The 24,869-nt window shown below is 36.9% G+C and overlaps 1 protein-coding gene across 4 annotated transcripts in view; it reads right to left on the bottom strand.

Moving 5' to 3' along the window:
• Positions 1-24,869, bottom strand: part of TMTC2 (transmembrane O-mannosyltransferase targeting cadherins 2) — a 252,735-nt gene that overhangs the window by 30,653 nt on the left and 197,213 nt on the right. For all 4 annotated transcript variants that reach the window (XM_065669680.1, XM_065669690.1, XM_065669700.1 and 1 more), the window contains 2 exons: positions 15,278-15,359; positions 1,971-2,085 (listed from right to left, as the gene is read on the bottom strand). In XM_065669680.1, the coding sequence (XP_065525752.1) occupies positions 1,971-2,085; positions 15,278-15,359 (197 nt within the window). The remainder of the gene's footprint in view (positions 1-1,970; positions 2,086-15,277; positions 15,360-24,869) is intronic.

Raw genomic sequence — 24,869 nt, 5'->3', positions numbered from 1 at the left:
CTAAGTAGTGAACAAAGGCAGACAACAGAATCATGTTTTAGCTAAAATCAGGCAGAGCATAACAATGCGGTTTTAAGCAAATACTTGGCAGCGCTGAATTTCACTTTGCCACCCTAATTCTTGCTAAATCCTTCAGACCACTTTAGACTCCCAAAGCATATTAGGAAGGCATTATCATCTTCCACAAAGAAAGATAAGCATTTAAGTGTAAAATTAGACAACTGGATATCCCTAAGGACCACAGTTGGATTCTAGCTAAACAAAACCACTGGCCCTTTTTTTTTTTAATATATTTTGTTTTGTTTTCAAGGTGTTTGGTTTGATGGGTTTTCTTTTTTTTTTTTTAGAGGTTCTTTTTTGTTTTTTGGCTTACAGTTTAGAATCACTGAGCCCAATGCTGGTCAAAGCCTCTCAAAAAGTGTCCACTCCCAACCCGACCAAGAAGGGTAACCATGGCTGATGTATACAGTACAGCCATATAGCTCTTACTCTGAGAGTCAAAGAAAAACTCATATCCCAATGTAAAGACATACCTCCAAAACCCGGGATGCCTCACTCAGTGCTCACAGAGGAAGTAAGAGACTTATTACAGTTATCCCCAAAATAATATTGATCTATGCCTCCACACATATTGATCTATGCCTCCCACAATCATACCATGAAACCGCCTTCCACAACATACTCACTGAAATCAGGAGACTGGCACACTTTATACTGTTTTGGATTCAGTTTTCATGCCCAACTTGCTATGCTTCTGTCAGTGAATTTGTTTCATTAATCTAAATGTTTCAAACTAGTGAATTATATCTTGAGAGATATAATTCAGAGAATAATCAGGGGGAAGGGAAGGATCTTTAAAATAGCGCATATACCTTTGGGAGGTCAAACTGTTGTTTACCAGTTAACCATCTGTCTTGGTTTCCTTTCTAATCTACAAGCAATGAGAATTATTTCTCAAAAGGTATTTTGGGTCTTATTTCAAAATCCTGGTATAGAAACCTTCATTCTGAAACACGGGCCACTTGGCTGAAGCCAATTCTACCTGCTCTTTAATACCATTTTCTTTTCATTTCATATCCTAAGTATTAAAAGTATAAACAGCCAAGTGAGATACCTTCATCAGACAAATTATTTCAATAACTGGCTTGTCTTAATGATGAACTGTATTTTTTATTTCCATTTTTTATGCATTTTCTAAGCATAGATACAATCTAAATGAAACCAAGTATCCTCATAGCTGTTAAGCAGACAATAGACAATAATTAGATGGTTATCCTAGAAATAAGCATGGAGGACACCTATTACCGTAATGTGAGTTTAATCATAATGTTCAGGTAGAAGCTTAATGTTACTGCATATCTGGGTCTGACAGCCTTAAAAGAAAAAAAAGCAGTCCAATTTTTTATTCTATTCGAATAGGACAACAGGATTAAATGTAACAGTAAATATTATATTACAGATTCTGATAATATCACTAAGTGCTCCTGTGAGTCTCAAAGTCATAATTAGCCTGGCAATATTTAGATTTCTAATTATTGTACTGTGTCCTACTGTTATTAATATAAAATCTTGTGTTTTCAATATTCCCTAGGTACACCCAGATCACTCTATTATTTTCAATTGCTATGAGATCTAAAGTTTTTAAAATCAGGTGAAAGAAAATTCTGCAGATGGTTCTTCACAAAACCCCCACTTTTTGTTGTGTGCAAGCAAAAAGGATTTACTGCTCATGAACAGAAATTTTAAAAGTAAGAAATTACAAGATAAGGCATAGAAAATCAGAAATAGAAAGTGCTAAATCCTGCAACACTTTCAGTCCAATTCTTTTCATCTTAATCGCAATACTGAATTATTCAAAAGTGTTGCTGAGCTTTAAAAAGGACCCTGTGTAAGTGAAAGCTGTAAAGACTTTTTTATTTCCTCTAAAAGTGGGGAGGAAAATCAAGTAAGGTGGATGCAAAAGCACTAACCTGAGCATATGGGCTGCATTGAAAACAACATCAAATTCTGTATTATCCAGTTCAGCTGCTTTTTTTGCCATCTCAGCTGCTTCTATCAGGCGGGATTCTTCTAGGAGGAACTGACCTGCAATGTAGTTCATGAATGTGAGCCCACAAAAAAACAACTGATGGATAATACCTCAGACAATATGGTTAGGAAAAGGAATTTAGAAAACAAAACAAACAAAAAAATCTCAGATGCCTAAGATTCAATGTTTAGTCATTGGTTGATCTACTCTGTACTTCAATATTTTTAAAAATGTAGTAAATATAGAAAAAATGCAATAAATATGACAAGTAGTAACTGCAATATTTGCAGAACATATTTATGAAGCGTGAGAAGAACACAGCACAACTCAGCTATCAAGAAACAATACTCCCATCCCTGAGAAGCCTGCCATTTAAGAATTTGCCCTTCTACCTATACACTGATATTCACTTCCTCAAAACAAAATAAAATATCATCTACAGTGAAATATATTCTAATTTAAAAGTATATCTCAGAATCACATGAAAATATTTCTTACATAAATACATGCAAACATATGTCTTCAGCTTTAGAATTATAAATGATAGTTTGATTTAAAATTATTAAATATATAAATATATATAATATACTTGATGCACTGGTATTTTATCATGTATTTTAGTAACACTAAGAAAATCACAAGAGGTGGCTTATTACAAGTTTCCTACATGATGCTTACTTTTCACATGAAAATATAGATGGCTAAAATTAACTGAATGAATTTTTTACAAATGATGTTATCATAATCATTACACTAAGTTAATACTGAAAAGAATGAATAATTTAGGATTAACAAAACTTTAACTAAAGTACAGTAGTTTCAAAACAAAACATAACTACTAGTAGAACTCTATAAGAATGTGTTTTCCTTTGAATAAGAGGGGAAAAAACATTTTCGAAGGTACTCAAACCACCCTATTTCTGTTTCTTTTAATGATTTTTTCACACCTAATTTATAAAATGCGCTCTTTTTGGGTCAAGGACTTTTCAAAGGGTTTCAGCCATCTAGAATCTGTGTCTACATAACTTAATATGTGGAAAAGCTATCTTAAAGTATGGTGATTATACACTCCAGTATTCTATCCTTTCTTGTTTATCTTTCTAAAGGTCACTCAAACAGAAGTCCACCAAATCATCACTGGCCACAAGCCTCTTCAGGTGCACTTTGCCATGAGCAAATTATTTCCTCTCTTGGTGAGGGATTTTCTTTTTTTTTCCTTGCCTCCCTTCCTCATACATTCCCTGTTACTTTCATGCTTATGCAGATTAATTTAACCAGAGCTAGCAAGGTCTGTAGGGGCAGGGTGAATTCAGTGATGCTTAGATACCACGAACCTGTTCACAGAAGGAATTATCTCAATACAAAAAGTGATGAAGGACAGCTTTCTAGTTTTTTGTTTTCTCTCTGGATATATTTCAACTTAGCAAGAGATGGAGTATTATTTACTCAGTCACCTGTATCTTAGTTATTCAGATCTGCAAAAATCTGTGCCTTTCTGCATTCAAAGCATAACGTTTGCTTTCTTTAGTTACATCCGCATTCTAGTATGTGCCAACCTTTCATGCATTATGATGCTTTGTGTTCAATTTGTCCAGAAACAGTTGCTTTCCAAAAAGCTTTCTTACACAGAACAATAAGTAAATAAATAAATAAAGAGAAAAGCATAACAATAAAACATACTGTGAGAAAAGTCTGTATTACAAGAAATTAATTTCTCTTTAGAATTAGAAACCATGGTGCCCTAGGTTCAGTTGTAACAGTTGTTTTTTGCCTCCTAGTAGCTGGTGCAGTGCTGTGTTTGGCTTTAGACTGACAACAATGCTGGTAACACACTAATGTTTTAGTTGTTGCTAAATAGTGCTTACTCTGATCAAGTACTTTTCAGTCTCTCATTCTCTGCCAGGGAGCAGTGGAAGTCAGGAGGAAACAGAGACAGGACACCTGACCCAACCTAGCCAATAGGGTATTCCACACCACAGCACATCATACCCAGTATATAAACTGGGGGGAGTTACTCAGAAGGCACAGATCACTGCTTGGGTCAGGCTTGGTATCGGTCAGCAGGTGGTGAACAGTTGTACTGTGCATCACTTGTGTTTATTGTTTTTTCTTTTCTTTCTAGTTTTATATTCTCTCACTTAGTTTTTCCCCTTATTATTATTAGTGGTAGCAGTAGTAGTTTTATATTGTACCTTAGTTACTGAACTGTTATTATTTCAGCCTGTGGGATTTACATTCTTTTGATTATCCTCCCTATCCCAGGGAGAAGAAATGGGGGAGTGAGCAAGCAGCTGTGTGGTTCTGAGTTACTGGCTGGGCTTAAACCACAACATATGGCTTGAGCCATTAATGGAAATCTTTTATGAAGGGGGAAAAAAAAAAATTACGAGAGCCATAAGTTAGGTTTTTAAACTTTTCTCTCTTTTTTTAATTTCTCAACCTAGTGGAAATACCTGAGTGTACAGGTGTGTCCCCTACCAGCATCCAAGCACTCATACAGCTGCTCACTGCCAGACTCCAGCTGGGTAACATGGGAAAATAGGAAGAACAAAAGCAAGAAAACTTCTGGGTCAAGACAAAGATAGTTCAGTAGATAAAAGCAAGCATTAAAAAACAAAAAACAGTGAAATGAAGGAAATTGCTCACCACTTCTCATATAGAATCGTAGAATAGTTAGGGTTGGAAAGGACCTCAAGATCATCTAGTTCCAACCCCCCTGCCATAGGCAGGGACACCTCACACTAAACCATCCCACACAAGGCTTCATCCAACCTGGCCTTGAACGCTGACAGGGATGGAGCACTCACAACCTCCCTGGGCAACTGATTCCAGTGCCTCACCACCCTAACGAAATAATTTCCTCCTTATATCCAATCTAAACTTCCCCTGTTTAAGTTTTAACCCGTTACCCCTTGTCCTGTCACTACAGTCCCTGACGAAGAGTCCCTCCCCAGCATCCCTATATATATATATATGTAGTCTGACACCCAGCCAGTCTCCAAAGGCTACCTCAGAAGCCAAACCCCTCTTCTTCATCTTTCCCAGTTTCTCTTGCTGAACATGACGCTATATGGTCTGACATATACCTTTGGCCGGCTTGAGTAAACTGTCCAAGCTGTGTCCCCTTCCAATCACCTGCTCATCTCCAGCCTACTCATGGAGGGAGCAGTGGAAAAAGGAGAAAGCCTTGACTCTGCTAAAACACTGTTCAGCAACAGCCAAAACACAGGCATGTTATCAACTCTGGTTTAGCCACAAATTCAAAACACAGCATCATAGAGTCAGCTATGAAGAAAGTGAGTTATCATTAGTATGCTATCTATCTATTGCAGTCAGAGCCAGTACAAGATGGAAACTTTCAGTTGAGAATTGATTTGCCAAGTTGTCCTGAAAGGCAGACTAATTTTATTCATGCATCTCAATTTAATTTAAAGCATCTGAGATATCCCATTTTGAAAACATTATCTGCCATTCATTTTAATATGATATACTGAATTCATATGACAACAAAGTGGATTGGTACTTTACTGCTGCACTTTCTTATTTAGAAATCAGACTTACGAACTTTTCCTGCCCAAGCCATAAAAGTGGGTTTCTCAAGAGAAGAGCACTAGCCGGGAAGAATAATGCCAAGGAGTTGAAGGTGGATTGAAAGGCTTGATCCACAAGCCTCTGGATCCAGCAACCACTTGTGTGAGTCTAAATTTGCATGCAGGATTTTCTCCTCTGACAGGCAGCTGGCAAACTGCACGATTTATGAGAAACTGCCCAGTATATCCAGAGCTTTCTTACTGCAGGTGTCATGACTCCAGCTCTTGCCAACAACGTAAATCATGGTAGCCTGATTGTTTTCTTGAATCAGAACCAGCTTTTGAGAAAACAGCTTTCTAGAAGCTCTGAATCCTAGATTTTCCTTTATCAAGGAAAGAATATTTCTCATTACTATTTTTCTGAAATGGGAGTGGTAAATCCATGGTCCAGGTTCAGGTGTGACCTTCAACAACACTGTTCTTTGCCTAGAACAATGTTACCTTTTTAATAGAATTTTCCACCTTTGTTGTTACACAGTACAGAGCTGAAGGTAAATGTGTAGTCAAGAGTTTTGAAAGACCTTTGACAGCAGAGAACTGATTCAATTTTTCACTATTCACATAATAATTCTCCCCTAAATGAAGATATCTAAGTATCAGAAATAGCATAAAAGCTGGCAAATCCTGTCAGCCTTGTTTAAACTTACTTTTTCTTGCAGATTGTCAACAACAGTTTTGAGTCTATATTTGACAAAAAAGAATTGAGGCAATATATGCAAACTACTTCAAAGTAAGACAAAAGTTTAAACAACAAATTTAAACAACAACCAAGAATTTTCAGTTCCTAAGAGTTGAGGAAAAACAACTCATTTTCATCTTATGTCAAAATTTTTAACAAATCTTCATCCACAGAGATGAAAGCATACAGCTCTCTACCTGGTGTAACTATCTTTCTAAAATGAGCATGAACATTTGTAAAACATTTTGTTAATATATGTGCCAACACCAGTTTAAAAGCCATACATCTGAATTGATAGTTATGCTTTGTTGTAATATGAAAGGTATTAAATGGTTGGGATATGCCAGTGTGCAACAATCTTTTCTGGCCAGAGCACAAAGGCATTAGTGCCTTCCTCTAGAATGGGCTCAACTATTCCTTACAGGCACTATGAGCTTCTTTCATTAGACAAAAGTGCAAGTTGTACCAATGTGTCTTTAACTGAAATATTCTCTCTTGTGCTCACTGGCAAACATTCAAAGGTACTTTGTACCAGAACAGAGTAGCTTTCTAAAATAGCCCATCTTGGTACTGCTGCTTTTGAAAAGAACCATTTTGAATGGTCTCAGAGCACCGTTAGTTCTGGACTTACTCAAACTTCGATGACTTACACTTCTGTCCTGATATCTTTAGTAATCCAAGCAAAACTGAGTAAACTACCTTGTGAATAAGAAGGAAAATTCCTCTAATCCCACCATAACAGGAAATAGTTAACATTTGCTTCTTTTAATATACATTTGTCACCAGATATTCTGCACCTTATCTTCTTCAAAAGAGTTTTCTCCTTCCATGGCAGCAATTTAAACAACTATATTAACATGAAAAGTGGCTACATCAAGACCATAGATTCAATTGGCGAATCTGTTTATAATAAATTTCACTGAAAGTTCTTTCAGAAGCACATTCAACATTGAGGATTTGAAGTTGAGTATTTGTTGATGCTGTCAAAGCATTTCAAATTTCAACAGAAACCAGAATACAGACTGGGTTCTTGCTGACCCAAAGCATCACGTCTTGTCTTTAAAGCACGCAGTAAGGCTACAAGCTAATGCCTTGAGAGCTGAACCACATTCTCACTGGCATGAGCAGAACTGCCGCTGAAGTTACCATCAACTTCAACTCTGCTGTGGTAATGCAGGGCAAAAGAGCAGATGCAGCCAGAGATTTCTGAATGGAAAATTTCAGCAGTATTCTGTGGAAGAAATGAGAGGAGAGACCTCGTCTCTGAGTTGATTTCCAAAGCTTGCCAGGTGATGAATCAATGTTGCAAGATGCCAAGTCCAGAGACATGACCTAATGTAACTGTCTCTTTTCAAGAGTTTCAAATCAGATTCATTGCCTGTGAATGAGCAGTTCCCAGAGAAAGCAAGTTTGCTTAAAGATCCTGTTTTGCAAGCCTGTTTAGATGACAATTTCTTGCTGAATGTATAATTTTACAGGGGAAGCAAAGAGAACTTTTATCAGGATCACCTAGATGGTAGCAGCATTCTGGTTTGTTTTGCTGCTCCTTATAGCCCATTCCATCTTTATCTAAAAAGCTGCTTTCTGGCTTTCTTGTTGGAAAGGCTTTTGGGGAGTTCATCCCCTCAGTTGGTTCCCATGGAGATCATTTCATGCAAATAACATATAAAGAAAGACTACACAAGCCTGTGGGTGCTGCAACTTCAATATACACACTGGCCTGGAAAGGTCTTTTAACTAGCCTTTTACTTTGTCTGAAAAACTTATATTACACTTGTGCTAAATATACCATTGGATGCCATCCAGAACACAACCAGAGATAAGATAGAAAAAAATTAAATTGCAAGCCTTTGGGACTCAATGACTGAACTTGTGACCACATCTGGATTACTGGAAGCTCTCACTAAAATGAAAGATTAATGATGAAAACATGTAATTCAGAGGACCTCATCTTCTACAAATACTAAGATTTTGGACCCTAGGTCATTCCCCAGATACCTGATGACGTATAAGGTTTGGAAAAGTGAAATTTAGACAGGAAAGTCCTATCCATTTCCACTTTAATAGTGGCTCCATGCTATTTCTTCAAAAATCCTCATAGAGGGCACTCATAGGTCAAAACACATGATCATTAACAAAGAAGTCTCCATAGTTGTTCATGCCACAGGCTTTTTTGATTCCTGCAGAAACCCCACATTTTGGCAAAATTAAATAAGTATAAAGCCACATTTCTATCTCTGTCTCTGATCTGTAATTTCTATACCACATCTCTCTAGCAGTCTTGTATAATGTGCTGAGGAAGCAGAGTCAACCATGTATTTGGGATGTCAGAATGATGAGATTTAAGGTAAATTTAAGGGAAGAACCAGAAACAAGGAAATTCCACAGTGTTTTGGGTCAGTGACCTGGCTTGTTTGGAAATACTCCACTGCATTCCACTTACGTGATTGTTTCTAAAAGAAGGCTGGAATAAATAGTTATTATAGTGGTTTGTAATAATCTTTTAATGTTGTGTGAAAGTAACAGCCTAGAGAACAACAAAAAAGACTTGACAATTTACAAGTAAATTGCCTTCATACACTCACCATTCACAGCTGCCAAGAAAACCGCAAACAAGACTTCAAATTAGTATATTCTTTGAATAGCTCAGTTGCTTGTTCAGTTTCAGTCTGGAGATAAGAAATACTGTCTGGGTTAATAGAGGCTGAAGATTTTCTTAAATAAAAGTTATTGGAGAGCCCTCTGGGAGCAGAAAGGTTGTAAGCTTAATGAAGTCTTTTTGCATTTTGGGTCTAGGAATCCTGTTTTCCTGTAATTACATTTATTCATTCATACCGTAGGAGGAGGTACAAGCCCTAGTCCACTGCACACCCAAGACAGAGAAACCCTTCTTCTAAAGAGTGCGTATGTTGTATGAACATGTGTTGAGTATCATAAACTTGTTTTACAGTTTCCCCACAAAACCACTATATATTTAGTGTAAGGATTTACAAAAGATTTTAAATGGCAAAAAGCCTTTCGTTTACTGAGATGTTCTTGAGTGCACACTGGAATGCTGGCAAAGTCACTTTGTGATGGACATACTACATCTGGTTGGCTGTGAACCATCTCATCAAGTAGTTTAATTTCTCAATATATAATCACCATGTAGCATCTGGTGTTTCCAATGGAGCAGATCCATGTACTCTGTTTTATTTATCATTTGGCATATACCACATTTATCTAACCTGCCAGTCAGAAATGGACAACTCATTCAGTGGAATTATGTATTGTGAAGTAAGTTTTATTTGTTTCATTGACAAAGATAAAAATTGACCTTCCCATGGACTAGAGTGACGTTTCTTCCATGGGCATAAAAGTCTCTTGAAGAAATGAGTACGACTTTGTTACTAGGCCATGGTTGGTATTCATCTTTCTTGTCAATACCCTGTTGACATTTTATTTTTCATTATTACACTGTTTTCTTCATAAAATCTTTTCCTTAAATGTATGGCAGGAAAATAAAGCTTTCCAGGGCTGCTCTTCAGGCAACGAAGAACAAAGACACAACGCTCCAGCAATATGACTGCATGGAAATATTATAAATACATCACATATAAGAAGAAAACTGAATCCACATATGTAAACATATGTAAATTCTCACACTTACTAGTACATGCAAGTGTATGACGTAAAGACTGAAACAAATGGTGCTCAAAAATCCACTGCTATCATATTTCAAATAAATTTATTTTGAAGCTTAATATACAGCAGTTCCAATCAATTTTCAGCATAGGACTTATGAGCGATAAAGCAGTCATCTTTGGACGCAAGTCATATACAAAGTATTCACAGGCTCAGGTGAAAATTTAGGCTTCAAAAAGGGATAAAAGCCCTGTGTTGAAACAATTACTAGAAAGACTTAGGATGAAAGCAGAAAAAAAAAAAAGAAAGAGCAGTTAACAAGTTAAACTTGTGTTAAAAAATAATAATAAAAAAAACCAACCAAAACGCCAACCAGATAATATGAGAAAATCTGTAAAAACAACTCCTAAATTATCACAAATTCAGAAGTGAAAGATAATGCCACCCCCTCCCCCCCCCCCCCCTTAGAATATTTGGGAACATATTAACTTGTTCCTCCTTCAATAAGTGTATAGCTAATATGCTTCAGTTTTACTTTATCTGACAGTGTATTTTTCATTTTGTTTTATATCTGTAACTGGGAATGCACTGTAAAAGGCAGATGAACAATGTGAATTGCCTAATTAAGTGAATGCATAATTAATCTAATGAGAATAATCCATTTTTATAATGAAAAAGGAATCATTAAACAATTTAGAGTTATTAGAAACAATGTATTATTCAAAGGAAGCTATTTTTAAAAGAGGTCTCAGTGGTGATTAGTAAAGCAGACTTAATATGAACATCCTGTTGGGCTCTAGACTTTCCCATTCCAATTAAGCCATTACAAATATAAGGGAGAAGGGACTAATGTACATACATTTATCTTGAAACCTACTTTCTCTTTTTTTTGTCACTCCGTTTTCATTATGGTGAAGAGAGGCTACTGTATGCACTTTAAGAGGCATGGTAGCAAACCCTGGCTTTAGCAAACAAGCTAGCAGCTTGTTGGCTAAACAAAAGTGGCAGGTTTAGCAAAACTCGCTTTAGTGTGGTTTTCATTATTATTATTTTTTTTCCTTTTAAGCAGCAAATTATAAAAGAAATAAGACAGTTTGGGAGGCAAAATGTTTGGATGACTTAAATTTCACTGTAGATTTATGGGGCTATTTTTTTGTTTGTTTGCTTCTTTAAGTGAAACCTAGTACACAAAGCCTTCAACAACTTCAAACTCCTAAATTACACTATATCCTAGTAGTCATTGCAATTAAAAAATACTGAAGAATTTAGGTTGTTTTCAAACAGATGAGCACTTAAGTGTTTCACTGTTTGAATTTCATCTCATCTCTGTGCACTAACAAATTTTATACAGAATCTTTCTTCAACTTCTGAGATAGGCTCAGTGGAGACAGAAATAGAAGATTTTTACTGCCTTTGTGAGTGGTCAAATAACCCCTGGGCCATAATGGCACTGGTCTGACCTGGCCAAATATTCTTATGTTTGGCACATTTGTTAACAAATTGAACTTACTGACTCTTTAGATCCCAACATGTTCTTCAAATATATATACAAAAATTCCTTTGGATTTGATTAATTCATAGGTGTCTCTGGTTTCCCAGTTTCACACCTGGATTCATCCCTCCTAACCACAGGCATTTAATCAAGGCAACTGGGTTAGAAAGAGTCTTCTTAATGGCCAATGGAGACCATTTCAAATAGGTCATCAATTTGTTGATGACAGAAGCCACCGAGGTCTTGCAGGATCCAAAATGGCATACTTGAGTTAATTGCTCAAGGTAACAAGGGATGCATAAGAGTCAATATCATGAGCAGGTGTGGGTAAGACCCTTTTAAGAAAACTTTGGTGGGGAGGGAAGGAGAAAGGAAAGGAAATGCAAGAATAAATAACCATTTATTAAGGTTTAGTCCAAACTGTTCATTTTAAGTCTTCTTAAAAAAAATTCATTAAATATATCTAATTAAAAGCCTCAGACTTTAAAGGAGCACTCAAATATAGTATCTGAAATAATTTCTGCCAGTGTTTTAGTTTTAAAACTTGTAGGTTGTGATAAAAATAGTATTTTCATTGATGGAGAATTAAAAAGAATAAAAAAAAAACAATTAAAAACTGGTGCTTCTGCAATCTTTCAACTGCCTTTTTTTTTATTTCTTCCCGACTGGTATGCAGTTTCTCTCATCTGTTAGGTGTTTCTGGTAGTATACCATGTACATGAGTAGCTTGTATCAGATCAACCATCAAGACTCACATATTCATAAGACAACTGTTTTACACAAATTCTAGATGTTCAGATAACTGGCATATGAGAAAGAAAAGGTAGAAAAGGGGAAGAGAAGGGTAGAATTAGTGGAGAACTAGATGAGAATTAGGAAAAAAGAAGGACAGGTGAGCAGCTGCCTGCATTTCAGCTTAAGAGGAGATTGCCACTCTTGTCACTAGAGTAAAAGCTCCTTCCTCTTATGTCCAATGAACTGGCATCATGTCAGGAGTGTGCAGGGATTTCTGTTTCTTCAGCTTTTCCACTAGCTCTCCTTTCAGACACCTCCGAGCACGGTAAGTTTGAGAAAACTGCTTTAAACCTAAATCCACTGAAATACAAAGCCAGCAAACTACCAAATTCTAACTAATTCTAACACTACCTCTAGCAGAGAAGCGTGCTGTGGTGGTATTACCCAAGGAGCAACCACGAATCTGTCCACATCTTCAGATTTTCATGTGATCAAATAAGTTGACTCCTGCACCAAATCACACCCAAGAAAGCCTTTGGCTTAAGGCTTGAATTGAAGCACAATGTAATACACATGTAAGCCTCTTGAAAGATACAGTATCTTAACAGTTTTTCCTGACAGCTCCAAAAAAAAGTACAGAAGGATAGAAGTCAAAAAGAACATCTGCACATCCTGGGAGCACAAATTATAAGCGTGTGCATCCATGTGCACTTGGAAGAAAATTGTCAATCCATTTATTTCTGCTAGTCCATCAACACACCCTTTTTTTCTCCCATCTGACCATTCTTTTCATTTGGCTGTTCCGTGAGGTATGTGGCTTCTTTAGGGCTGATACCAACTAATTTATTCTCTGTTCCAACATCTTCATGCTCAGAAAAAAAGATTTACATGGAAAATACAGATGTATTTCCCCATAGCATGTAAGACATAGATGGTACCTGCGACAAGGTGCTAAGATAAACTAATGAGCTGATAAAGCTTAAAGCATTCACTAGGGATTCCTGTGTAGTATCTGGAATGTCCCTGGTAACGTACACTAAAGAATCCCTATCAATACAAGAAATAGGTGGACGTGAAATTGAAAGAAAGGGAAAAGGGAAAGAAAGAGGAAAGAAGGAGAGAAAGAGGGAAGGAGGGAAAGGAGGCAGGCAGGAAAGAAGGAATCGTTTATTTCAAATTTTATAGTCCTGTGCCCGAAGTGACAAGGTTTTGAGACCAACTGTACTACATAGACATGTAAGACAAGCAGAAGTAGACCACATCTCTCTCATAGCTACTTTGATATAAACATGGAGTAACATCACTGAATTTTATGAGGTGATCTGAAGTTATGCCGTTAAAAGAAAAGATTTCGCTGGCATTCAGTAGAGGTCTCTGTGTATAATACTCCACGATAAAGACCTAGTGACTGGTATAGAGAACCTTCCTGTGTCTACAGCCTTTCTGCATCACATTTTACTATGTTTGTATTCCAGTGACTAAATTTTGCCTTTCACTCCTAATTTGCAGAATGTCATTTATGTTGCAATATCCTCTGCACAAGGACACAGAAACCACATTTTGAACCTGTGACACAATAAAAGAAAAATCTGCTCAAGTTTTTAGGCAATAATCTTCATTAGGAAACAACACACCATTTTAACACTGTAGTCCGGTAATGAAGAAATCGATACTCCTGAGATGAATGATGATTTGAAGAACCTTGCTTTCAGTTTATAGGGACTTGAAAATGACACAAAGGGAATATTGCAGGAAAAGAGGCTAGTTGATGAAACAGTGAGAGAGAAAAAAGAGAAAAAAGTCTAGACCTGTAATAAAATGCACACAGCTTCAATTGCTGGGACAGATAATCAAGACCTTTCATATTAAGTAAGGCTAGAAGGGACTTGAGTAGGATTTCAAGATACAATCTGCTGCAACTTTTCCTGATTATTTTGAGACATCAACTGTACTAATATTCAATTGAAATAACAAAAATATCTGCACAAATACCCGTATCAGATTTGCCTGTACAGGCATAAATAGGAGACAAGGTTACTAACTGCAATGATCCATAATGCAAACTAATGCAACACTGGCCTACATTAATTTAAATACCATAACATTTTCTAAATAACAACGTATGCATTGATTCTGGGAGTCCAGTACACAGAATTTTACACTGTATAGGACCAAAGGGAAATACAACATGTGAGCAATTCAGGCAGAGATATCACACAAAATAAAAACATGGTTATTATGTGAGATTAATTTTCCCTTTCAGCCACTCAGTTTTATTTATTTCACATTTATCAGTTAGAATCAGAAGAGGAAATTAAAACAATATACAAAGATATATACAGTATGCTTGTGGTTCCCTACCTTCTTCCTTAACTAAAATTAAATTTATTACTTCTTTCTGTATTTTCCAATTGGGACTACATAGCTAGCATTTTTAGATTTGTCTATTACCAGTTTTAAAATACAGTACGAATTAGTCCATAAAGTTAAATATTTTTGGTTACTTGGGACTAATCACATCTGGAACTACTTTTTGCACATCTAGCATAAACAATCCAAAGTTATAAAGACATCTTCGAATTATCTGTGTACTTTCTGCACATGCATGGCTCAGTAGGACAAAAAACAGCCAGCTTGTCAAAACCTTTTGTAATACTTATCCTTTTCAGCCATGAAAATGCTAGGAAGGAGATAGATCTAAGTCTTCAACCCAAAGCAGACACTTCGATACATAGAACTCATGCACAGTAAAGTATAACTTCTAGTTGCCCACCCAGCAACAACCAGCAAAGTTAGGCCAAAACTGTTAGTAATAATATCCCAGCTCATGAAATTTTGAGTTATGGCAACATTCACCTTTTTGTGTTTCCCAGAGAGGCAGCAATACTGAAATTCCTCTCACAGGAGGAAAGTTTTGCAAAATATTAAAATCTTCACTTTTGCCTCTGCAATGATTAACAGATTGATGAAGTTATATTAACAGGTAGATGAAGTTATAGATGACAGATTAGTTTCCTTTCCTTTAAAGAAGATATTTTGCCAGTAGCACATTTCAAATCCTTAATCTTTCTGAGAGATTAACAGCAAGCCCGCAATATGTGTGAAAACCTTATCTATCTGAAACATACCATAATGCATGTAGCAGTTTCCTTTGGTAGGATCCAGCTGAATAGCCTTCACAAAGTACTTTTCTGCCTCACTCTTGCGTCCCTAAAAAAAAAGATAACGGGGGGAGGGGGGCATTATTTTAATGGTGTGTCACTATGCAGCGATCACATACAGTTACAATTTCCAAATTCCAGGCACTAGAGAAAAACAACTTCTATTATCACTAGACTTAACCTAAGTAAATATGAATGTTTAAGTGTTACAGCAAGATTTGTGGTCAGCTACTTGATGTTGATGTTCTCCAGACTGAGGAAGAAATGTGTCCAACGTTGTCAATGTCCAAGAAGTTAAGGAAGGGGTAGAAATGTATTGCAGAATATATTGTAAAGGGCTTTGGGTGAACATCAAGATCCACACTACTTTTCTGGACAGGCATCAGGATGAGCATTACAGACCTAAGCTAAAATCAGAAGGGAAGGTAGGAAGGAGGTTTAGTCACGCTTTTTAAAAAAAAAAGGCGGGGGGGGCAGGGCTAGTTTGAGGAGAACATGTTTCGTTTCTATGAAATCACGGAACACCTCAACTTGGAAAGGACCCATACAGTTTATAAAATCCAACTCCCTCCTTCTTGCAGGACTACCTAAAACTAAAACACATGACTAAGAGTGTCATCCAGATGCTTCTTGAGCTCAGACAGGCTTGGTGACCATGACCCTGGAGAGCCTGTTCCAGTGTCTGATAATCAGCTCAGCGAAGAACCTTTCCCTAATACCCAATCTGAACTTCCCCTGATGCAGCTTCATTCCATTTCATTGTGTCCTAAATAACACTATATACATGGTCAACAGTAAAGTCACCATGACGAAAGGTAATTAAAAAAAAAAATAATAATTTTGGATTTCAATATGGGAAGTAAAAAAATAGAAAATATTAATAATTATAATGTGGGAAGTGAGATTTCATCAGAAAATAATCCTTTCAACCATAAAACATAACAGAAATTGAAAAGATAACTTTTAAAGATAATTATCAATTGTATGACAGATCAGACAGAAAAAAAACCCAAATCCCAACACAAATGATAGTGAAAAGAGTAGATATGTTCTATACCAGAAATTTTCTTATCACTGAAATCACCAAGCTACTAACGCAGTATAGTATGCATGTGCCAGAGCATGTCCATTAATAGTCGTTACTCTTTCCATGGAGAAACCAGCAATATTGGGTTAGCCTAGAGTCTGATATGAAACACAAATCACCATCAGCTATTTAGTAAGATATCTGTAACCTGTTTATCTCTATTTCCATGAAATTAGTTGCTTCTGTATGTATTATAAAATAGAAGACCTCCAGAATAAAGAACAGTTAAGCTTAACCACTTGTGGAAGAAAGGCATTGTGGTCTACACCTATCAAGGTTGCCTTGAGTGTTATTTCACAGATATAAGCATATAATCTTTCTCAAGTTTTGTGGTCTGGAAACAGATACTGCATACATCCTGCACTATACCACAAGTTAACATAGAAATAATAACGAGGTCTGTTCGTGATTACAGCTGCTCCAGATTTCCCTCAAGGGCCTTAGAGACAATAAAATAAAGACAGAGAAAGAAGTTGTGCAGCACACCACGAACTATATCAAGACCAGGTTCCATCAAAAACAACACAGAGGACATATTTCTAAGAGATCAACCTGGCAGAGATGTAAGTAGGCTTACAATTTACAATATTTCAGTTCCATAAAATAAATGTTCATTGGAGGTAAGGGTTTAGCTTTATTATTTAGTAAACTTTCTTTGGTAAACCCATATACCTTAAAATCATATCCACATGGCAAAAGGCTCTTATCTAACAAATGGTGCAATTACAGTACACTATTTGATATTGCAGTGTCTCTCATCCCTGGTTTGTTTGTTTGACTGATTGGTTTAGGTTTTGTTTGTTTATTTTTTAAAACAAACAACCTTCTCCCAAACCCATAGGACCTGTTGGACAGAGGAGGACCACAAGCAGAGGGATGTAGCATCTCTCCTATGAAGACAGCTGAGAGAGTTGTGCTTGTTGACCCTGAAGAAAAGGCTCGGGGAGAACTTAGAGCTGCCTCCTAGTACCTAAACACAGCATACAAGAAATCTGGAGAAGCGCTTTTTACAAGGTCATGTAGTGACAAGATAAGGAGAGATAAGGAGGCTTGAAACCAAAAGAGGGTATATTTAGACTAGATATTAGGAAGTTGTTTACTGTCAGGGGGGTGAGACACTGGCACAGGTTGCTCAGAGAAGTTCTAGCTGCACCATCCGTGGCAGTGCTCAAGGCCAGGTTGGATGGGGCTTTGAGCAACCTGGTCTAGTGGAAGGTGTCCCTGCCCATGGCAGGGACAGTTGTGTGTGATAATTAAACACTGAAATTTACACATTTAAGTCCAAGGTTGGCATTCATAGCCTGGCAAAAGTTACCATGACATCTGTGTAGTCCAGCCTTGAGGCTTTGAAATGACAGCACCAAGCATATGTACCACTACCACTGACAGAACTAACATGTACCGATTTTTCATCATTGCTTTAACAGACTAACGTCACTAGTTTTAGCTGGTTGCACTTCGTGTCTATTTCTAGAACATAAAAGGACAGTTCACTGATTACAGTCACAGAATACATAGCTTCTGCCTACAGATCTATAAGTACACAAACGTTTGTCAAACATGATTAATTTACATTTACTGTGATCACCAAAACCACATGACTGCTCTACTCTTTTTGGCACTTTTCAAATGGTATACTGCACTTCAGTTCAGGCCAGTCAGGAGACCTGATGTCACATAATGATAACAGGTGCCAGCATACATAGCATCAAAGAAATGACTGTGCTATTAACAGTCTCTAATACTCATTAACAGATAAAGGGGATATCCTGGGTTCAGCTGTAACAGTTATTCTTCCATGACAGGGGAGAAAAATCTTGGTTATATCACCAAAGATACAAGATGATCTGACTATGAAGATCATAGAATCATAGAATGGTTTGGGTTGGAAAGGACCTTAAGATCATCTAGTTCCAACCCCCTGCGATGGGCAGGGACACCTCCCACTAGACCAGGTTGCTCTAAGCCCTGTCCAACCTGGCCATGAACACCGCCAGGGATGGGGCATTCAGAACTTCCTTGGGCAGCCTGTTCCAGTGTCTCACCACTCTCACAGTAAAGAACTTCTTTTAATCTAACCTAAATCTCCCTTGTTTTGGGCATTAGCACAGTTACATATGTTCATGTTGGCCATCTTTTTAAAATACACACATTTGTCAAAAATTAAAAAAAAAAAAAGAATAAAACCATTTTCTTGCAGAATTGCATTTTGAGGAACCTTGCATCACATTATCTAAAATGTCCTCTTTGTTGCCATCTGTCTGCTGCTAAAACCTTGGCATAGATTTAATAAACATTATTTTTGTGTCAAACGATATAAAATCCAAACACTTGTCATAATCAAGCTATTTTACTATTAAAATTTAGCATTTATCAACTTTTTTCAGCTATTCAATGTACACCTTAACTACTATAACAGAACATATATACTGTGTAGTTAAAGACAACAATCCCTGTCATCCTCCCTTCCCACTGTATGTTTTCAGTGTTAAAACACATGGCATAAGGGAATAAAATTCCAACTTTTAAAGAAAACCCAAGCAATTGTTTAAACAGCTGAAAAATAACGATTTGGGGCAGGAAGGCATTTTGTGTGCATGTTCACTGTTACGTGACCCATACAAATGCAGGCATTGAGAGCCTCCCCTCTGGAAACCTCCCAATATCTAGCAGCAGGGTGTGCAGTTGTATATGTGCAACCACATGCTTTGGCAATTTTACAAAGCAAAAAATAAGTTTACAACTGCAAGATAGCAGACTTATTTGAAGGACAGAAAACTTACTCATAAGGTTTTAACGGAAGGACTTGATGGCTCTGAGGATTAATAATGGGATATGAAATACCTTTCACTTGTTGGTCACCAGTTCACATCCTGTCCAGGTCAGTAGCTAATGAAAAGGTGCTATCTAACAGCTACTGGTTTGCTCAGGAGAAATGAGTGGGTGGTCCTAGCCCAAGCCCTAATGGGGATCCTCTGCAAAGATGCACTGGCATATTTATGGCTTTTCAGTGCAGAGACCAACGAGACAGAATCATAAAACAATGAATGGTAATCTCATTGCTGGGGAGGAAAAAAAAGTAACATAATGAAGACACTTTGACAATTGATTTAGAAGGCTGTGCTGATATTCGCCTTACTGGATCTGGACCTTATTCTAAAGCCTGTAATGCGGACAAATATTCAACAGTTTTCCATTAATAAGGAAAACTTTATTCCCCCTCTGTCTAAATAAAGAAGAATTTCCCATTATTACTACCTTCCAGCAACACCATCAGATTTGAAAGGAAAAAAAGTGAAAGTAACTGACACATGACTCTTATAATTTAGCACACTAGTTGTCCTGGCTTTCAGAAATACCTCACAAATCATGGGATTTCCAATCAGAAGAGCTGGTTGCTTACAGGTTTGTTAATTGTTCAAATATGAATTCAGGAGCTTGATTTTTAAGACCAGATCTTTGCAGTTGACTGCAAGGGGTTTTATGTTTGTTGGGATGCTTTTTTCCTAGAGATCAAGACAATGGATCTGATCTTGGTAATATGGTTGGATGTACTGCTTAATAGGGCTTTCTTACAAAAGACTGTTATGGCGAACATGACAAACAAGAGAGCTAGCTAAGGGAAGCTGATAACATTAGTAGAAGGCCTTTATTTATCCACAAAATATTAAACAACTGAGGATAAAACTACCACTTTTATATCTACCCAATTCTTTTTCCACACTGTGCTGGCAAACTGTGCCAAATTCATGTTGAGGCAGCTGTTGTACTTCAGGCTACTGGAGGCCCAAGGACCCTGACATGCTAGTAAAATTGGGAAAGATTAACACAGCTAAGCAGCTCTGAATAACCCTCTTGTGGAAACTATGATGACACAGTGGCAACCAGTAAGGTGGTTCAACAAACTAGGTGGTCTCTGCAAATTAAAACAAATTATATTTTGTAAATATTCATCATTCTTTAAAGGGTGTGAGGGTTTAACCGGCAGAGGAGAGACTTCACTCTTCAACACAGTTTAGCCCGATTTAACTGATAATAATGTGATTACATATGGAACTCAATTTGTGTCACAAATGCAGTTGACCATCATTTCCCACAGCCTGTTGAATTTTATATTTTTTGGCAAGCATTCATATTTTTAATAAAAAGAACTGAATTATGAAAAGATATCTTAATGGAAGATTGATTAAACTGTGGACACTGAATAAAGAAAAGAATTATTATGTTACATATTTCCTTCTTCCTCTCTAGGACATTTTAAAGTCACAGAGAGACTACACAAGGATAGTAAAAAGCTCTGAACTGAACTTGTGACTCAATTTTAAGTTTCTTTAAGTTGCTGCATACCAGCACATCTGTTTCATAAACAGTTCCTTTGACTTACTTACAAAAGTTGTGTCAGGACAGGCAAGACACAAGTTAAATGGTGTGATACTGTGCAAAATAGTGATAAAGTGCTCAAAAGTTTACTTAGCTGGACTAAAGAAACAGGAACTAGAGAGCTGCATCTTACAATGAGGTCACTGACATATGCAACCTCCCCATTCCTCCTCTAAATATTAATACTTAAGAAAAAGCTTTAATATCTAGTATTTAGCAGCTAAATGGATTGTAGTTTTCCCCCACATTTTGCTGTTATTTCTATAACTCTTTCTTCTTCACTCTGAATTACAATGACAGCATCCTGCATCATAATTGGCACTGAAATGCTAGTACCAGTGAAACATGAGGGACTTGCACTATTCACATTGAAGGTCTAAAATTTATCTTAGTCTCTATAGTTCCTGTGCAGCAGAGATACACCTTGCCCCTTCATCCCACCTTTATTATAATAAAATATAAACAGCTGAATACAGAAGAGAAACAATGACTCCTAAAGTTTAACATCTGGCCCAGAAAAACACACACACAAGGCAAGATTTGTAACTAGAAGTGATTTGTAATGATAAGCACTACATATTTCATCAGAAATCCAAATAGTTGTCGGGGAAGGAGTTTACAGCCACGTAAAGCCCTTTGTTTCCCAAGTTATCACAGAATCATAGCATGGTTAGGTTTGGAAAGGACCTTAAAGATCATCACAGAATATAGATCATATACTTTCAAATATATTTTGATCATAATTATATTTTGATAAAATATAAAATATTAAATAATATAAAAATATTTTGATCATAATTATAGATCATATACTTTCAAACCCCCTGCCATGGACAGGAACACTTCCTACTAGACCACATTGCTCAAAGCCCCATCCAACCTGGCCTTGAACACTTCCAGGGATGCTGCAGCCACAGCTTCTCTGGACAACCTGTGCCAGTGCCTCACCATCCTCACCACCCTCATAGGGAAGAATTTTTTTCTTATGTCCAACATAAATCTCTCCTTTGTCAGCTTAAAGGCATTCCCCTTTGTACTGTCACTACAAGACCTTGTAAAAAGCGCCTCTCCAGATTTCTTGTAGGCCCTATTTAGGTACTGGGAGGCAGCTCAAAGGTCTCCCCTGAGCGTTCCCTTCTCCAGGCTGAACAAGCTGGACTCTCACAGCCTGTCTTCATAGGAGAAATGCTCCAGCCCTCTGATCATCGCTGTGGCCCTCCTCTGGACTCAGTATCAGTGGGCTTGTAAAAGATGCTCTCTTTTCAAACAAAGTTTTCTTCTCTCATGTCCTTAGATGATCACAGTGAGAAACAATACTGTGACTAGTACTGATCCTCAAGTTTTGGCTCTCTAATAACTCCAAGAACATGAGAATACTATTTCTGCTTGGTGTTACGTATTAATCTTGGTGTGTGGGAGCAAGAATTGGATGACTCTGGAGGAAATTAGGGTATAAATCTGTATCTACTGATACACAGTAATTCACCATATACTAATGTTTACCTTATACAAATATGAGCCAACCTTCTCATTATTGTGCAGTGTGATACATTCACATACCCTTGTCCTTGAGGTCATGACTGATGCTTTCATTCCCAGTCATTTCACTGGAGCAGGGTCCTCACATGCACAGGAGTCTATGTATACTATGCTTGTGTAATCCAGTGAATTACTTTTAGAAATAAGCTTGGTATGATCAGTAAAATAACAATGTCCTGTTTAATTTTAAACCTCCGTTTGTACCTTAAGTAAGTGGTTTGCTTCCATCTAAATATATTAGTCCTCCTTCAACTTGTTGACTAAAAATCCACCTCCTAGCCTAACTAAGATTCTGCTGAAGTTGGTGTAATTTTTTTATGAGCCAAGGTTATTTAGCGAGTAAATAACATAAATTTGGTTCTTGAGTCTACATGTACAGGTATAACTAATGGTGATAACCAGAGAGCTGACATTTAAGCACTACCCCTGGACTTTGGTGGGAATCCACTGGAGCTTAAGCATTTCTGAATGTGACATCACTGCTTATACATAGATTTAGGAGTGTAAAGCACATCTCATAACTATACTGGCTTGGGGCATGATTCAGTGGCTATCAAGGTGACATTTTCTTCAAGTAAAGCATGTATCTGATTAATCAGTAATTTATTAGAGCTATTTGACACCCATTTTCTTAGTTTATGGGTCTCATATCACAAAAACCATTCTTGTTTTATTAAAGCATTCAAAATTATGTAAGAAAGAAATATAGGCATAGGATGCACCACCAACCACCACCACCACCACCACCACCACGACCACCACCACCCCCCCTGCCTTGAAGCTTTATTTGGTTGGGATTTTGGGGTGGGTTTTTTTCGTTGGTTGGTTGTTTTTTTGGTTGGTTTTATACCCATTTTTTAGTCTTTCTTTTGGGGCAATATGAAGTCTGAAAGGAATTTACCTCATGTTACATCACTGTTAACACCAAAAAAAAAAAGATTGTATACAATCTTAAGTAAACTTTTAAACAACAGATTTTATTTCATACCTTGTGATTTATCTACTGTCTAGAGCCATACTGAAATGTTGACCTCAGTCATTAAGCTTTAGATTATTTTATATCAAGAATATGTAATGCAATGTTAAGTAAATTTCCATGTTATGCCGTTGTTTTTCCATTCAGTCTTATGCACATTCTGTATTTTTTGATAAAGCAGTGTATTAATATCTATTCATAGTTCACTGGCCATTTAGTATAATATAAATCAACTATCTCCACACACTGTTTCCACTGAGTCCTATGAATTTCTTTTAAGTTGAATTTGGCTTATATCATACATTTTTCTATGATTACTGACAAAATGACTACACAGAGTAACTACAGGTGACTGACGGCTGTATTCAACCATGTAGCAAACCAGAAAAATCTCTTTCTTTCCTGAAAGCAGTTCATCCTGTGTCAGTGATGTTTTCTATAACAAGCTTTAAGTGTATGTTGAGTAAAGCGAGAAGTTTAGGGCTCCCCTTTTCCTGTCTACAGGAAGTCAGAAACAAGATACAGAAGATGATGTCCCTAAAGGAGGTTAGTGAGGGGTTATGTGCCTAAGTACTTTTTCCAGAGTAATTTACCAACTAGTTAGATGGATATGTTATATTTTAATTAAAATGCTCTGTTTTACAATTAATTCTGTTACATTTGGCATGCAGCCAAACATATGTCCTAAGGGGACAGAAAAGTATATCTATGGATGCAATACGTATGGCACACAGCCAATCTCAGAAGAAATACAAGCTCAATAGATGTCAGCTATTGAAATTTCTGCAGTTCGGAAATCCTGACATTCAGCCTGAAGGTGTTAATGCTCCAGATGCACCAGATAACCAAACATAAGAAAAAATAGGGCTTATGGTTCTGAAGTCAATAGACTTTTCACATTGAAGAGGGAAACTCACCCCTCCCACCCCCTACAAGGAAACTGCTTGTAAACTGGAAACAAAAATGAAAAGAGCTTCTGACATTTTGCAAATTTCAGAACTAAATCCAAACTTCATGCTTGGATCAGTTTTAACCCTCAAGGGATATCAAGTGGCAAGAAAAACTGTTTGTGTCAGACTCCAAAGACAAACTGAATACCTGACTGAAAAGTAGCAGTGGCTATTGCTTGGCTTAACTTGATTTCCTAAGGAGGGCCTTCTCAAAGATTGAATGTCATTTATAAGTTGTTGTGATGGGAGTGTAACTGAAATAACCAATTTTCATTAAAATATTTTTCTTTGAAGCAGTACTAATAGCCAAGGGATTCAGCCTCCAAAAATGAAATATCTAATAGACTTGCTGATCTAATTAAATTGACTCATTCAGAAAATGTCTTTTCATAAATTAAAGATTTCTGTATGTGTAGTCATTTATTTATCATTCCCAAAAGAAGCATTACTAAAAATATTTTGTTGCTGTTGTTTTAAAGGAATTGGTTACTAAAATAAGGGAAAAAACTGCTTTGGAAAATTATACCTAAATTTAACATATAGCATTTCAATTGCTATGCCTAAAACTAGCCATGATTCTTTTGACACCATGACTGTTCTACCTCATCCCTGCTTTCTTCTAAGTTA

The sequence above is a fragment of the Lathamus discolor genome, chromosome 1 (assembly GCF_037157495.1).
Source record: "Lathamus discolor isolate bLatDis1 chromosome 1, bLatDis1.hap1, whole genome shotgun sequence".
Taxonomy (NCBI): Eukaryota; Metazoa; Chordata; class Aves; order Psittaciformes; family Psittacidae; genus Lathamus; species Lathamus discolor.
This window is presented reverse-complemented; position numbering and strand designations above follow the sequence as displayed.